At 39.6% G+C, this 15,374-nt stretch overlaps 1 protein-coding gene across 1 annotated transcript in view; it reads right to left on the bottom strand.

Moving 5' to 3' along the window:
• The window catches only part of ADAMTS3 (ADAM metallopeptidase with thrombospondin type 1 motif 3), a 346,529-nt gene that overhangs the window by 59,514 nt on the left and 271,641 nt on the right, over positions 1 to 15,374 (bottom strand). The window contains exons 14-16 of the mRNA XM_030190629.1: positions 13,931 to 14,064; positions 9,703 to 9,826; positions 3,208 to 3,288 (exon numbers count right to left, since the gene is read on the bottom strand). Of these exons, the coding sequence (XP_030046489.1) occupies positions 3,208 to 3,288; positions 9,703 to 9,826; positions 13,931 to 14,064 (339 nt within the window). The remainder of the gene's footprint in view (positions 1 to 3,207; positions 3,289 to 9,702; positions 9,827 to 13,930; positions 14,065 to 15,374) is intronic.

The raw sequence follows: 15,374 nt of genomic DNA, 5'->3' as shown, positions 1-15,374 counted from the left end.
TGTTGGCTGGAGGGGAGACGAGAGGAGATCTACATTTGTTGTCAAATCGCTGCTCCTATAGGTATGAAAGAACTGGGACTTGCAGCCCTAATCCTAATTTACAAGAGGCTCTACATTTGGCAGAAACTCTTGTACCACACATTCCAACTTGGAGATGCAACGCCCCCTCTTCAAATCCTTTCTAAAATGTGGCTCTTAATGTGTTGTGTATAATTTTATATTTTATGAAATTTTTGGCACATAATTCTCTGGAGTGTATTCAGATCTAATGAGCGCCTCTTTAAATCTGAATCATACAATAAATGATAGAGAACTGGATTTTGTAATACAACCCTCAAGGGTAGCATTGAGTCTTGACTGTTGTCCAGCATGGCGAATGAGGGCAACTGTAGTGGCCGGAGTAGGAATCAAAGCTATGGTGCCTCTTGAGTGAAAGCATTGTACCCAATACTTTGGAATTAGCTGCAGTCCATTATATCAAACCCTAATTTAGAGCCAGAAGACTTATTTTGACCTGTTTCCAATGTGTCTTACTCAAGCAAGTTATTGGAGAAGGCTGTTGCATTACAGCTGCAGGAGAATTTAGAAGCTGGTAATGTACTTGAACAATATCAATCAAGGTTCACAGCTGGATATATGACAGAGATATCAGTCACTCTGACTGGTGATTTATCATGTGTAAACTTGATAAAAGGGAAGGGATTTTTGAATTTAGATCATGCCTTTTTCAGAAGCTCATGTTGCTGATTTTCTGGATTTCAGTTCTGCCTTCAACATACTAGGTCATAATATTCTTCTAGCAAGCATGGCTGGAATAGGCAACTTGACAGATGCTATAATGATTTACATTCTATCTAACAAATAGATGTCAATCAATATCCCTAGGAAATGATTCCTTGAATTTGTGGCCTGTTACCTAAGGAATTCCCAGGGGTTTGGTCTTTCATTTGAGTGTGTGCTTTTTTTTTTGTTTTTTACTTTAAATTTATCAACCCTGACAAAGCTGATTCAAAGTTTTGAGATCAAATTACTATATGCTGAAAAGTTTTAACTTTATGTGCAATTGGAGATTCTCAAAGTTGGGGCATTACAGAATCTCCTGGCTTGCTTGGTAGCACTAGCATAACAAGTAATATATGCATGCAGTATTTAGATGTGACCATTTATACCAGCCACAGAACTGGTTTAACCGCAGGCACCAAAAATGCTGAAGATACATATGTATTTTATAGTAATTTATAAAGTATGCATTAAGTGAGTCCCACCAGAGACTGCTCATGTGTATAATCCTTGCAAATACACACTGAGATGCACCTATTTATAGTAGCGCTTAAGCAGAAATTTGGCATGCTATCATGTATGTGCACACAGACACATGTACATGCTAGTATTCTAAACATTTATGCATGTTAGCGCCCATTTTAAATAACTGCTCCCTAACAGGGCAAATCTATAACATGTGCCTCAAATTAGTTGCCTCAATGCTGCACACATATCCCCAACTTCTCTAAAAATTACATGCATAAATTTGGGCACATATCAAATTTGTGCATGTGATTTAATTACACAACGAGCCAATTAGTGCCACTAATAGGCTTTTTAACAAGCAATTATTGGCAATAATTAAATTTAATTAGAACTTATGCATGTAAATTTAGGCACGGGAACTGCACCAAAATTTTATGCACAGCCTGAAAAAGGGGGAACAGAAATGGGAGGGCCATGGGCGTTCAGGGGCAGATCAGGGGCATGGTTTTGAGTGATACCTGTAATTATAGAATATGGGGGCTCTTTGTGAAAATTTAGGCATGGGCATTTGCACCACGTTTTTGTTGGTGCAAATGGCGGCGCCTAAATTTAAGTGCGACCCCTGCTCATAAGTGCTATTCTATAAACTGGGCCTAACTTTAATGGGCAGATGATCAAAAGCCCTGCACTGTTCCAAACAACACTCTTCAAATAGCACTGGAACAACGCTTTACTGCACCTATGATCAGAGATAATTGCATTTAAATTTAAGCACACAATTCTCTCTGATCATGAGGTAGAGGTGTGGGAGGATGCGCTCAGGCACAGTCCTCCCACACTTGTTTGAGAGGTCTGGGCTGTCAAAAGCCCAGACCTGTCAAACACAGGGGATGGAGGTCCATAGGACCACCAGACCCCAACTACCCGTGTCCTGAGCCAGGTGAAATGGAGGCTGGAGGTCCAGTGGACCTCTGGTCCCTCCGGCCCCCCCTGACACAAATTCAGAGGAGGCTGGAGATCCGGTGGGTATCCAGCCCTCCCTAGCCCCCCCCCCCCCCATATCCCTCAATGTCCCTGGTGGCCCAGTGGCGACCAATGACCACCCCTCCTCCACTCCACTCCAAATGGTCTTGAAAAAGACCTTTGTAGAAAAGGTGACAAGGGGTAATCATGTTCTCGAGGTGAGTGGCGAGTTGCGGCAGAGACATGCATAACTGACACTATCCTGTAAGTTAACTGCAAAAGTGGAAGCCCCGCCCATTCTGAACCCATGTGTACTCCTTCCCTTGCATTTGTGTGCTATACCACTTACATGCACCATCGTAGAATAGCACTTAGTTGTACTGCTGTTACTTTTGTGTGAGAGAGTATACTGATGCATAGTACAGTATTCTGTAAATTGAAGTGTTTAATTAGTGCATAAATGAAGGGGTGCCCTGTTATGGAATTGCCCTTAAAATGTACATTTGTTTATATATATATGCTGATGCATCAAGTTTCTATGAACAATTATATGTCATAAGATGTTGCCATTCACTAGACAGCAGTAGTAGAAGACAGAGGAATTATGGATGAGATCTATTCTAGCAGGTAGTACACAGTACAAAGAAAATTCAGAAAGAAGCCAAGTTTCTTCTATGTCTAGATTAATTTTAGCGCAGTTCCAAAATAGCATGCTTTTAGCTTCAGATTAGTAAATAATAAATATGCTTAGAATAATCAGTTGTTGATTATTTTAAAATCTGCTATAATATAACAGTAAATCAAGAGGTTGTAAAATTTAGACTGGTTTATGAACAATGAGCAGAGACCAGCTGCAAACTTTAAAAAATTTACAACCCTATAATATACTGTATGTTAATGCTGTTATTTTTTTTTATAGGAAGGCTCACCGAATTGCACAACATGGTTCAAGTTAACATTCAAGCATGAGGTCGAACCTCAGGACAGAAAACTTACCAAGAATATGAGGAGAAACCTCGTCTTCTTGGATAAACACATGTCTGGCCCCCGGAGGTATATCAAACATCTTAAGGTAGCCTTTGCATGTGTAGTTATCATTGAAGAATGCAAAGAGGAAAACAAAACAAAAAAAATAGCTGTTGTTAGTAGAGGCCTATATTACAGAGACCCAACTTGCAGAAGGGGGCATCCATCATCCTCAAGCAATATCGGAAGCAAAATAAGGTTTGTAACAAGTACATTCAGGATGGCTTGTATGGCTTCTGTAGAGAAAACAAAAAATATTAGTCTTCTTACAAACCTGGTTAATTCAACAATCCAAGCAAACACTTACACATTTCTTTTGTGTGGCACTGTAAAGTATTGACTTTCAAGATATCCAATCTCCTTTACCTACAGCAAAAGAATTAAGGGGCATTCCTCCCTGAGGCCTTTATTTGCTAAGATGCATTAGCTGTTTAATATGGAAAGTACTACACATGAACAGTTAGTCCAGCAATGCATTAACAGTTAATGCAACACATGAACTGTTAGCATGTGATAATTACCGCACGAAACAGCTAACATGGAAAAAAGCATTTTGGGGCATGTAATGGGAAGGAAGGTGCACCTTGCAGTTTATACAGTGGTCATTACCACACATTAACTGCAGTATAAAATTTGGAATGCATTTAGCCACGCCTTCCAAAATGTTGGGAATTCCCCCACGGGTTACTTTGAAGTTTTGTAATTAAGGCAAATTAGAGAAGCAAAAACGTTTGAGCAATTGAATAATTAGGGCTTAGTTGAAAGAATGCTCGGTATTTCCAAATTTCTAAAAGAAAAGGGGTACCAATTTGATAACTGCCATTATCGTTAACAAGCAACTGCCTTTTAGGGTATTTTGTGATGCTTAAGTTGAGATGAAGATGCCCATTTTTAACCTATTTTGTAAAGACACTTAGGAGTAAATTCTATAAGTGGCTCTTAAAAATCGGTGCCACATATTTTACGTGCTGAGCGCTATTCTATAAAGGGTATATGTCCTTTATAGAATAGTGCATACGGCAAGAACTGTGCTTAAATTTAGGCACTGACAATTATGCCTTCCCAAAGCAGGTGTAAAAGCCGGTGCCTAATTTAGGCGCGGTTTGGCCGAATTCTGTATTTATGTGTGTAAAATTTTAGAACACCCCCAAGCCACGTCCCCCAAAACTTATGCACGTTAAGATTTACGCACGGATCAGTACAGAATATGATCTGTGCGTAAATCCTAATTAAGACCAATTAATGGTTAACAGCCAATTATTGGTGCTGATTGACTTGTTAAGCATTGTTACATGCACAAATCGGCTATGCATTGTGAATTGTGTGCACAACTTTAGTTGCCGTTTATGGAATCTAGGGGTTAGGGGGGAAGTTATCAATGTGGGCTATCATTGTCAGGTTATTTTACTGCAAGTTGTGCTATTTTAGCACAGGGTCTCATTGAATACAATGGGACCCTGTGCTAAAATAGCATGACTTACTATATATTAATCTGTTTTAACAGTAGCCCACATTGAACTTCCCCTCTTAGGTCTCTATCCCCTGGATTCTAATGCACCTAGAGATCCGTGCCAGAATCCAAGTGGATTCTATAACAGTTTGCATAACTTAATTGGCTTAACAAGCTAATTAGCGTTGATAACGGCACTTAACAAGCAATAATGAGAACTAATTGGCAATAATTAGAATTTACGCACAGAACTTGCTAAATGTATTCTATAATGCATTGCCCCTAACTTCTAATGAGTGCAGACAAAAAGGGGCGTAGTTATGGGAGGGAAAATGGGCATTTCGTGGGCATTCTGAAATTTACACATGTAGTTACGGAATATGGCCCTCTGCGCCTAAATCTACGCACCAGGATTTACACTATGCTTTCACTGGTGTAAATGGAGGCACGTAGATTTAGGCTTTACAATTGCCGCCTAAGCGTATTCTTTATACCCCACCTATGCTTGGAACAACCTTCCTGAGCCCTTACGCCAAGCCCCCTCCCTGCCCATCTTCAAGTCTTTGCTTAAAGCCCACCTCTTCAATGCTGCGTTCGGCACCTAACCCTTACCGTTCAGTGAATCCAGACTGCCCCAATTTGACTGCCCCTATCGGACCGATCGTTCACTTGTCTATTAGATTGTAAGCTCTTTGAGAAGGGACTGTCTCTCTTTGTTAAATTGTACAGCGCTGCGTAACCCTAGTAGCGCTCTAGAAATGTTAAGTAGTAGTAGTAGTAGTAGTAAAAGTAGTAGTAGTAGTAGTAAATCTAGGTGCAGACTATAGAATACGCTTAGGTGGAAATGTTTTCTGTGCGGATTGTTGAGGCACCATATATAGAATCCACCCCTATGTGTCTTTAAACTCTCCCTGGCAATCATGAAGCTGCAGACAGTTCAAATAATGGTCCAGGCTTGATCTTTAATTTTCAAATATACAAAATTGCTACATCCCATCAAGAGTATGCTAAATATAGGATTATTAGCTAAAGTCTCATTACTCTGTTAGTTGCTTGTTATATGTACTTTACCACAGGTTAGGAGAATGGAACACATATTTTTTCTGTTATCTGGATTACTATCTTTTTGTCACCATGATATACCAGTAAGTGGAGGCCCCTTAGTGAATAGACCAGCACATGAAACATGAACAGTTTGCTTGTTTTGTTGCAATGCTGTAGGCAGCTAGCAGAAGAAGTGAGTTGTTGCCAATATGCTGGTGTCGTACGATCTTGGTGGATGCCCAACTTTCTGCAAAGCAAGATGACTTACCCAGGACATTTTTAGACTTCCTTGTTTCAGAAAGAGAAATATTTCGAGCTCCTTTTGGCAAGGTGAATGCTCCTCTGGCCTTCCCTTAAATAAAATGGCTTTGGTTAGTTTTCTTTTGGGGGAGAGAGGTGGGACCAAGTCTTACAGTTTCATTGACTATGATTTCGGTCACAGGCATATTATCACTGTAGTACACTATTTACTATACTAAATTGTCTTGCATGTATTTGTTGAAGATAAAAACAAATTTTAAAACTGGCTCATAAAATGTTAATAGTCAATGAAACCAGGACTAAGGTTTGGAGAATCGTGTAGATGATTTTAAGTCAGATACTTGCATATTTCATTTTCCAGCAACTTGAATTCTTTTTGGCACCGCTTGCTTACATGCTTTCCTGTTGGAAGAGGTGGATTAATCTATTTGATGATCAGAGCACCAACTTAAACATTACTGCAAAGCAATAGATGGTTACCAATGAAAAACAAGCTCAGATTTGTAGGATTGAGAGTTTGCTGCAACCATCAGGTTCAGGTTATTGGTAGTTTCGCAAAGATTCAGCACTTCTCTAGTACTTTCAGTCATTTTGTACATACATTTTAACCACTCAGGGACTAAAGATATCATAACCTAGAATATTAGCACAACCTCCTGAACTATTTCTTTGCTGAAGGACTTAACTCTACAGGACAGTGTAGAAATAAAGTGCATCATTAAAGGCCACAAACAGATACAAGTATGGATTTAGTTCCATGTGATTTTTTTTCTTTAATTATGATTCATGTATGTACAAAAGAATGTGCATAAGCCACAGTGGCTTCAGGAATTACAAACACTAGAATGCCGTGGGCAATGCAAGTCAGGAGTGCAAATATAAGGCTATTATTATAAGACTTCCCAAACCTATCCCGGGGACCCCACAGCCAATCAGGTTTTCAGGATATCCAGGTGAATATGCATGATATTTATTGACATATTTTACATTTTACATTTAAAATTTATTTAATATTCTGCATATCCCAACAGAATCTATGCTTTTTATAATCATGTCTTTTTTTTGGAGGCAGAAACAATTTGTTTGTGAAAAACCACAACATATCATAACCCACTTTAGTCACTTTGTTGACTCCCTATCCATTTCCATATACAGTTCAAACTCCTCTTACTGACTTACACATGCATTCATTTTGCTGCTTCTCATTTCTCTTCTCTCTTATCGGTGTACTGCTTCAGAAAAGCCAGCTGGTATAATTAATTAAAAGTCTAGCATACAATATTCAATACAATATTATTACAGATAATTATCTATCTAAATGGAATTTATAGACAATCCCTTGCCTGAGGAAGAAAATCTATATATAGTGCTAAAGTGAAAAAAACTTCAAAATGAACTGTAAAACTGAGATAAGAAATAATGGGACCCTTTTACTAAGCTGCAGTATGCACTACCATGTACCTACCACCAAAAAGAACTGCCATGGGACTCACTGAGGCATCCCACGGTACATAAGTACATAAGTACATAAGTATTGCCATACTGGGAAAGACCAAAGGTCCATCAAGCCCAGCATCCTGTTTCCAACAGTGGCCAATCCAGGTCACAAATACCTGGCAAGATCCCAAAAAAGTACAAAACATTCTATACTGCTTATCCCAGAAATAGTGGATTTTCCCCAAGTCCACTTAATAATGGTCTATGGACTTTTTCTTTAGGAAGCCATCCAAACCTTTTTTAAACTCCGCTAAGCTAACCGCCTTTACCACATTCACTGGCAACGAATTCCAGAGTTTAATTACATGTTGAGTGAAGAAACTTTTTCTCCAATTTGTTTTAAATTTACTACATTGTAGCTTCATCGCATGCCCCCTAGTCCTAGTATTTTTGGAAAGCGTAAACAGACACTTCACTCTACCCGTTCCACTCCACTCATTATTTTATAGACCTCGATCATATCTCCCCTCAGCCGTCTTTTCTCCAAGCTGAAGAGCCCTAGCTGCTTTAGCCTTTTCTCATAGGGAAGTCGTCCCATCCCCTTTATCATTTTCGTCGCCCTTCTCTGCACCTTTTCTAATTCCACTATATCTTTTTTGAGATGTGGTGACCAGAATTGAACGCAATATTCGAGGTGCGGTTGCACCATGGAGCTATACAAAGGCATTATAACATCCTCATTTTTGTTTTCCTTTCCTTTCCTAATAATACCTAACATTCTATTTGCTTTCTTAGCCGCAGCAGCACACTGAGCAGAAGGTTTCAACGTATCATCAACGATGACACCTAGATCCCTTTCTTGGTCTGTGACTCCTAACGTGGAACCTTGCATGATGTAGCTATAATTCAGGTTCCTCTTTCTCACATGCATCACTTTGCACTTGCTCACATTAAACGTCATCTGCCATTTAGACGCCCAGTCTCCCAGTCTCGTAAGGTCCTCTTGTAATTTTTCACAATCCTCCCGTGATTGTGTGCCAAGTAGTGTGCCAAGTAGTGTGCCAAGTAGTGTGCCAAGTAGCGCGCTACTCCAGTGCTACAAAACAGTAGTTATTTTTTGGCACGGGAGGCGTGACTATAGGTGGAGAATAGGCATGCCCTGAACTATTCAGGTAGCACGAGTACATTGCCGTGAACAGCCCAATTAGCGTGGGAGTCACATGGGAGCCCTTACCGACTTCTAAACAGGTGGCGGTAAGGGCTTCTGCAGTAATGGCCATGTGCTAATTGGTAAATTAGCATATGGCCATTACAGGGACATATACAAATGCAGCCTTTTTTCCACTGTGCTGAAAGTGGCCGCAGTGCATGGTAAACCCACAGGTTACAAACAGCACCGGCCACTCTTCAGTGCGGCTTCGTAAAAGGGCCTCAATATGTCATTTTACATGAATGACCTTCTAATGATATATTAACTCTTGGTATTAAATCTTTTCTTGATCACCAGTAATTGGTTCTTGGTGGACTAGATAATTGCAGTTCACTATTAAAAGTTAACAGATGCAATAAGCCATTACATTGTTAATGTGGGTGAAGAAGAAAATAATATTTCAATCATCACCAGATCAATTCCACGTGCAAGTTAACTTGCAAATCTTTTTAAATTTAACATTTTTATTTCTTAAGTATACAAAATTAACAAAATCCTTATTTAGACCTATCTTTCCTATTCCTGTGTTATTTCCTCAATAAAGATCCTAATTATTTTGCTGCGTTTGGAGTTACAACACAGCTTTTAACGTGTGCTACAATTTAGTGCAGTACTGCATTGACAGTTAGTGGAGATCAGGAGTCCAGGAAAATCTTCACTAAAATAGACCCAATGTGACCATGTTTCGCCAAAAAGGCTGCATCAGGGGTTATATAACCACAAGCCAGGGGCAGAGGCGTAGGTAGGTTTTTCTGCAGGTGTGCTTAGGTTGGGGGATGAAAGATGCACACATATAGACTTCATTTTTAAATCTACCTGAAGTATTTTTTGTGAAAAAATACCTACATAAAAAGTGCAAATGTTCATGGGTTCTTTATGCTCATGAACAAGTTTCAGGGTGAAATTGGTCCAAAGACCCTGAGTTACAGTATCTGCAGACACTGTCCCAAAATGCAATTTTTAAAAACTTCCCCTTCAGTGCATATCCTTCCCATAATTCTGAGCATCATAGCTAAAAGTGAAAGCAACACATTTGAGTGCAAAAACAAAACAATGACCCTACCAGGCTTCTTAGGGCTCCTGGTAAATGTTCCTTTTACAGTTCGACAGTGAGAGTTATCTCCTCCACAGACACCACATTTGTCTTCCACTTTATTAGAACCAATCTCTTTGTCGCATCCCACTTTCTGGAAAAACATGGAAGGACATCCATTCAAGCTTAACTATTACATTAGTGGTTCAAATTAATAGCAAGATCTGACTAGCATTAAGTGATACAAGGAACTTGTGCACATAGGTTTATTCTGTAGTTTTAGTGTACCAAGGGCCTGATTCAGTAGATGGTCCCCAAAGTTAGATGCTGTTAAAATCTGCGCTAAGCGCCAATTCTGTAAAGGTAATTTAATACTAAGCAACCTGTATAGAATAGCACTTATCCCCAAATTCTATATATGGTGCCTTAAGTGGTGTGTACTAATTTGTCTCCATGGCCAAATTGTGTGTACAACTTGATTAACAATCCAATCAGTGCCAATAATGGTACTTAGCCAATTAGCGCCACTAATTGGTTTTAATTAGAATTTACATGCACAACTTTCTAGGTGTATTCTACATCGCAATGTATGTAAATTCTAATGCGTGCAACTGAAAAGGGGGCATGGTCATGGGCGTGGAATAGGCAGGTTGTGGGCGTTTCAAAAAACTATGCGCACTATTAGTCAAGATCAGGAGGCGGGGCTGGTGGTTGGGAGGCGGGGATAGTGCTGGGCAGACTTATACGGTCTGTGCCAGAGCCGGTGGTGGAAAGCGGGACTGGTGGTTGGGAGGCAGGGATAGAGCTGGACAGACTTGTACGGTCTGTGCCAGAGCCGGTGGTTGGGAGGCAGGGCTGGTGGTTGGGAGGTGAGGATAGTGCTGGGCAGACTTATACGGTCTGTGCCCTGAAGAGCACAGGTACAAATCAAAGTAGGGTATACACAAAAAGCAGCAAATATGAGTTATCTTGTTGGGCAGACTGAATGGACCGTGCAGGTCTTTTTCTGCCGTCATCTACTATGTTACTATTATAGAATACACCCAATCTGCGCCTAACTTAGGAGCAGGTATTTAGACCTGGTTTTAGGTGGCCTAAATGGGTGCACCTAAATTTTATGTGCAAGAACGGCATGTGAGCATATTCTATAAACTATGCCTAACTTTAGGTGTAATTTAAGGAATCACACTAACCACGTGGTTTTATGGCGCCAATTTTTAAGGCGCCATATATAGAATTTCCCCCTTAATGCGGATTCCTGCACCTAACTTTGGGCGTGAGGACTTATGCCTGCCAAAAATTGGTGTAAATACTGACAATACTGATGGCAGTTGGGCACGGAAATCCAAGCATTCACTAACATCACGGCTAATTTCTGGGAATGCTCCTGACCCACCCATGCTCCTCCCATGACCACACCTTTTTGTGAGTTGCACGCTATGAGATTGAGGCATCCAGCATTATAGAATAGCACACAAGTCCTAATTAGTGCCAATTAAGTACAATAATTGTTTGTTAGCACTAATTAGTTTCCACATGCATCTGGTATCTGAACCCAAAATTGGGTGACCAGATTTTGGCCACCTCTATAGAATCCAGGGGTGAGTGCACATAAGGCTATAACAAATCTCATGTTCTATTTACTTATTGGTTTATTTTTATTTATTAGGATATATTAACAGGCTTTATGATGTGATTCACCCAAGGTGGTTCTAGCTAGCTTGACATTATTTCTATATTAGTGGTTTAGGCATTTCCTCCTGTTATGGATAGGATGGGAGAATTTTTTTTAATGCACATAAACCCATATTCTGATATAATAATTTGTACTGTCAACGTTCCATGGCTGGCTGGCTGGCTGGGTTCATAACATTTTGGTGACGTCAGCTCGCCTCCAGCGTTCCATTCCCTCTCACTGTCCCACCCTCGCGTAAAGACAAGCTGAGGGTCTTCCGGATTCCAGGACGTACTGCTAGTCGAGAAGAGTGGGTCCAGTGGAGAACCTTATGTCGCCTGTGGAGGGGCACCAATGTCAGTCCTGGAGGGATGGGCTAGTAGCAGTTGCCACAATCTTGGCTGGATCTATCATAAATTGAGGTTCGTCTTGTTGTTCCAGTGACTCAAAAGACCTGGATGGGGCATCAGTTTGGAGACTTTTCTCCGCAGGATGAAAGGTCAAGCAAAAGTTGAATCGTGCAAAAAACAATGACCATCTAGGTTGTTGAGGGTTTAAACGTCTAGCTTCCTATAAATGATCTTGTTGATCATTCTTCTCTCTAGACTCTCAGATATTTGGTTAGGGGGTTCAGTATTGAATTGGTTTGCCTCTTATCTGACCAATCATCCCTTTTCATTTCTTACTTCTACACACTTCATTTCTCATCAATTTACTTGCAGTGTTCCACAAGGTTCAGTGTTATTGCCTTTACTCTTCAATATTTTTTTTAGTCCATTTGCCACATTAGATCTAGACCACAATATCAAGACTTTTTATTATGCAGGCGACATTCTCCTTCTTCATCCAGCTTCATCTCTTACATTGGATATTACACCCTTGCAGAAGTACTTATCAGAATTAGCTCAGTGGCTGCAGGCTCATAAGTAGTATTTAATCCAGGAAAAAAAACCTTCTTGTTGGTTCCCAGGTTATCTTTGTCTTCCAACTTTGCTTCCTCATTTGTTTGGCATGGATATAAAGCCTGTCCAATCTATTAGACATTTGGGGGTCATATTTGATTCATTTCATATACAGTATTTGAGTCACACATTTATCGTGCTTTACAGTTGGGTTTTCTTTCACTATGCTGTCTTTCTGCTCTTCGGGTTTTTCTACGTTTTTCGGCTATGCACACTCTTATCCAAGAATTTATAATATCACATTTAAGTCTAGTCCCTGGTTCACAGACTCTTTAAAAAAATTTAAAGCAGATCTGTAGGCATCTGGGAAGGACTTGGAGGAAGAACTATGATCTTTCTTCTAAATTTAAATGGAAGGAGGCTTTAAGGTCTTACAAATTTTATATTGCAGAAGCAAAAAAGGCATATTATATAAAAGTTGTAGGCACTCATCCAGGTGACCCTAAAAAACTGTAATCTTCTCTCTTCCCTTGATGTTGACATACAGATTAGTGTACAACCTAAAGCTCAGGAATTGGCTGACTTTTTTTTACAAAAGTTCAGCAGATTCGTGATGACCTTATAATAAAAAGTCAGATACAGATAATAAACCCTCATTCTCTAGTACCTGATATAAGTTTAGATAAAGGTATTGCTGATAATCAATTATAGGATATGTTTGAAGCTATTTCTGTAAATGATCTTCAATCCCTGCTCCCCAAATTTTCTACCATTATTCTTTTGACTTTCTCATTTCTCAATAATTTGTTTAAACCATATACGGTTTAAACGTCAGCTTAGCAACATGTTTTTCCTTCCAGGCAGCTGTTAATTGAAATGAATTACCTGTTTCTATCCGTGAATACACTAGAAGCTGAAAACTTTCACTTCGCTCACTAGATGGACATCGTCTTGTCCTTCCATCTCCTGGATTGGCACATTATGATAGTACTAGATTTTCAGCTTTTCTATTTTTAGCACCTAAATGGTGGAATGATCTGCCAAAATATATCAGAGTATAATCTTTATTATTATTATTATTATTAGTTGCATTTGTATCCCACATTTCCCCACCTGTTTGCAGGCTCAAAATGTTTCCAAACTGTAAGTCCCATCTTAAAATATATTTTTTGGAATTAGCTTATGGTCCTTAAATTATGATTTTTTTTCCAGTGAAATTACACTGATGGGCCTGTGAGATTGAGAATAGCCTACCCTAGCTTTGCTTTTTCTTGACTTGCCTAAATGTCCCTCCTTTATTTCCCTTTTAGGGTGTGTGTGGAACTATTTTCTATTATTAGATGGCATTCCTTTCCTTGGCTTTTAATTAAATTGTTAATACTGTAAACTGCTTTAATTAGGTTCTGCATAGTGGTATATCAAGTCAATGAATAAACATAAGCAAACATTTTTTCAGGTCACCTTTACTTTTTCCTTTCCTCCCACCAATGACTACTCTTTTACAGTGTTTAGTATCACCTGAAGAATGAACATATCTTTGTACATTTCTCTAATGAAGGTAGGTACCAGTCCTCAGCCCCAAACACTTGTTTCATTGCTATCAGCACAGTGGATTCCACAGCTGTCAATGCTATTAATGTATTATTACAAAAACAAGGCAAGACCAGATGCTACCACATACCACACATTCTCCTCGAACACAGATGCTGTATGGGTCTTTGTAGGAGCAGCGAGTTCCATCATGGGCCAGCTGTTTCATGAATACTACGTCTCCAGTCTCTTTGGACTTGCAGTAAAGTTGGCATCTTTTGGTGGCTATAGAACATGGAATAAACAAACATTGACTGTGTTTATATGTCAGGGACCTCATTCACTAAAACATGTCTCCTATTCTGTGCTACTGGCAAATAAAGCTCAATGAATTGCCTATAGTATACATATCTTAGCAATTTAATATCTGTACAGCCGGAGTTCTCAACCCAGTCCTTAGGATGCACCCATCCAGTCAAGTTTTCCGGATGCATGAGATAAACGTACGGAGCAGAAAAAAATCTAGCAAGTGGCCATTTTTGAAAAAAAAAAAAAAGATGAGATTTTACTGTTGCATGTACAATGCATGTCAAGTTAGAACTAGCACCCGGCTACCACGTTCCCCCGGACAGTAATTCTAATTTTTATGCGCATCCGATTCACACATCAGAAAATATTTTTTATTTTCTACCTCGTCACGCTAACCGGTCAGTAATCGGCAGTGTACGCATGTGAACAATTACTGCACGGTTAATGCATGACACCTTACCGCTAAGTCAGTGGGTGGCAATAAGGTCTCAGGCCGAAAATGGACGTGCCAATTTTTATTTTGCCGCACGTCCATTTTTGGCCCCCAAAAAGGCTTTTGCTGATAAATGGATCTGTGCACATCCAATACACGCGTCTACGCCAGCGCAGGCCATTTTCAGTGCACATTAGTAAAAGGGCCCCTATATTTGCTATTCGGATTCTGGATGTTTTTGATCAAAACATCCAAAGTTGAACTTAGACATCATATGGAAAAAGCCCCTCCACGGGTAGTATATTAATGTTGATGCTGAATAATACTAAAAAAAAAAAAGCTTACAGTTTAAAAGTGAAAACAAGAGTTGAGCCAGCAAGGAAACTAGTGTCATGTAAGAAGGAAGACTGAGTGTGCTGCAGTTCTTCTCACAGAGATATTAATCAAACTTTAAAAAGTCCAAAGACATTTTTAACTGCTGTTCTTTCATTCAAAAAGTCAGCAATAAAACTGTAGGGAAAACATTCAAAGTGATTTAAATGTTCGAGAGGCTCCTGGCCATTTAAAATCGCTTGTTTTGGGCTAACTTCAGATATTCAGCGGCACTTAACCAGTTAGTGCCCCTAAATATCCATGGTTAGTGCCTAAGCTGAAACCAGCTAATTGTGGGCGGTCCAGAAGCAGAGTCAGCATTTATGTAGTTAAATGCTGATATTCAGTGCTAACCACAAAAGACTGCAAGAAACACAGTCTTATCTATATGTGGTCCACCTTATGTGGTTAAGTGCTGAATATGACAATCGCATAAATGCTTGGATCTGGTCCTTGGTGGCGTGCAGGGTATAGTGCGAGA

The sequence above is a fragment of the Microcaecilia unicolor genome, chromosome 2 (genome assembly GCF_901765095.1).
Source record: "Microcaecilia unicolor chromosome 2, aMicUni1.1, whole genome shotgun sequence".
Classification (NCBI taxonomy): Eukaryota; Metazoa; Chordata; class Amphibia; order Gymnophiona; family Siphonopidae; genus Microcaecilia; species Microcaecilia unicolor.
Note: the sequence above shows the minus strand (reverse complement) of the source record. Positions and strands in the feature narration are given on the sequence as shown.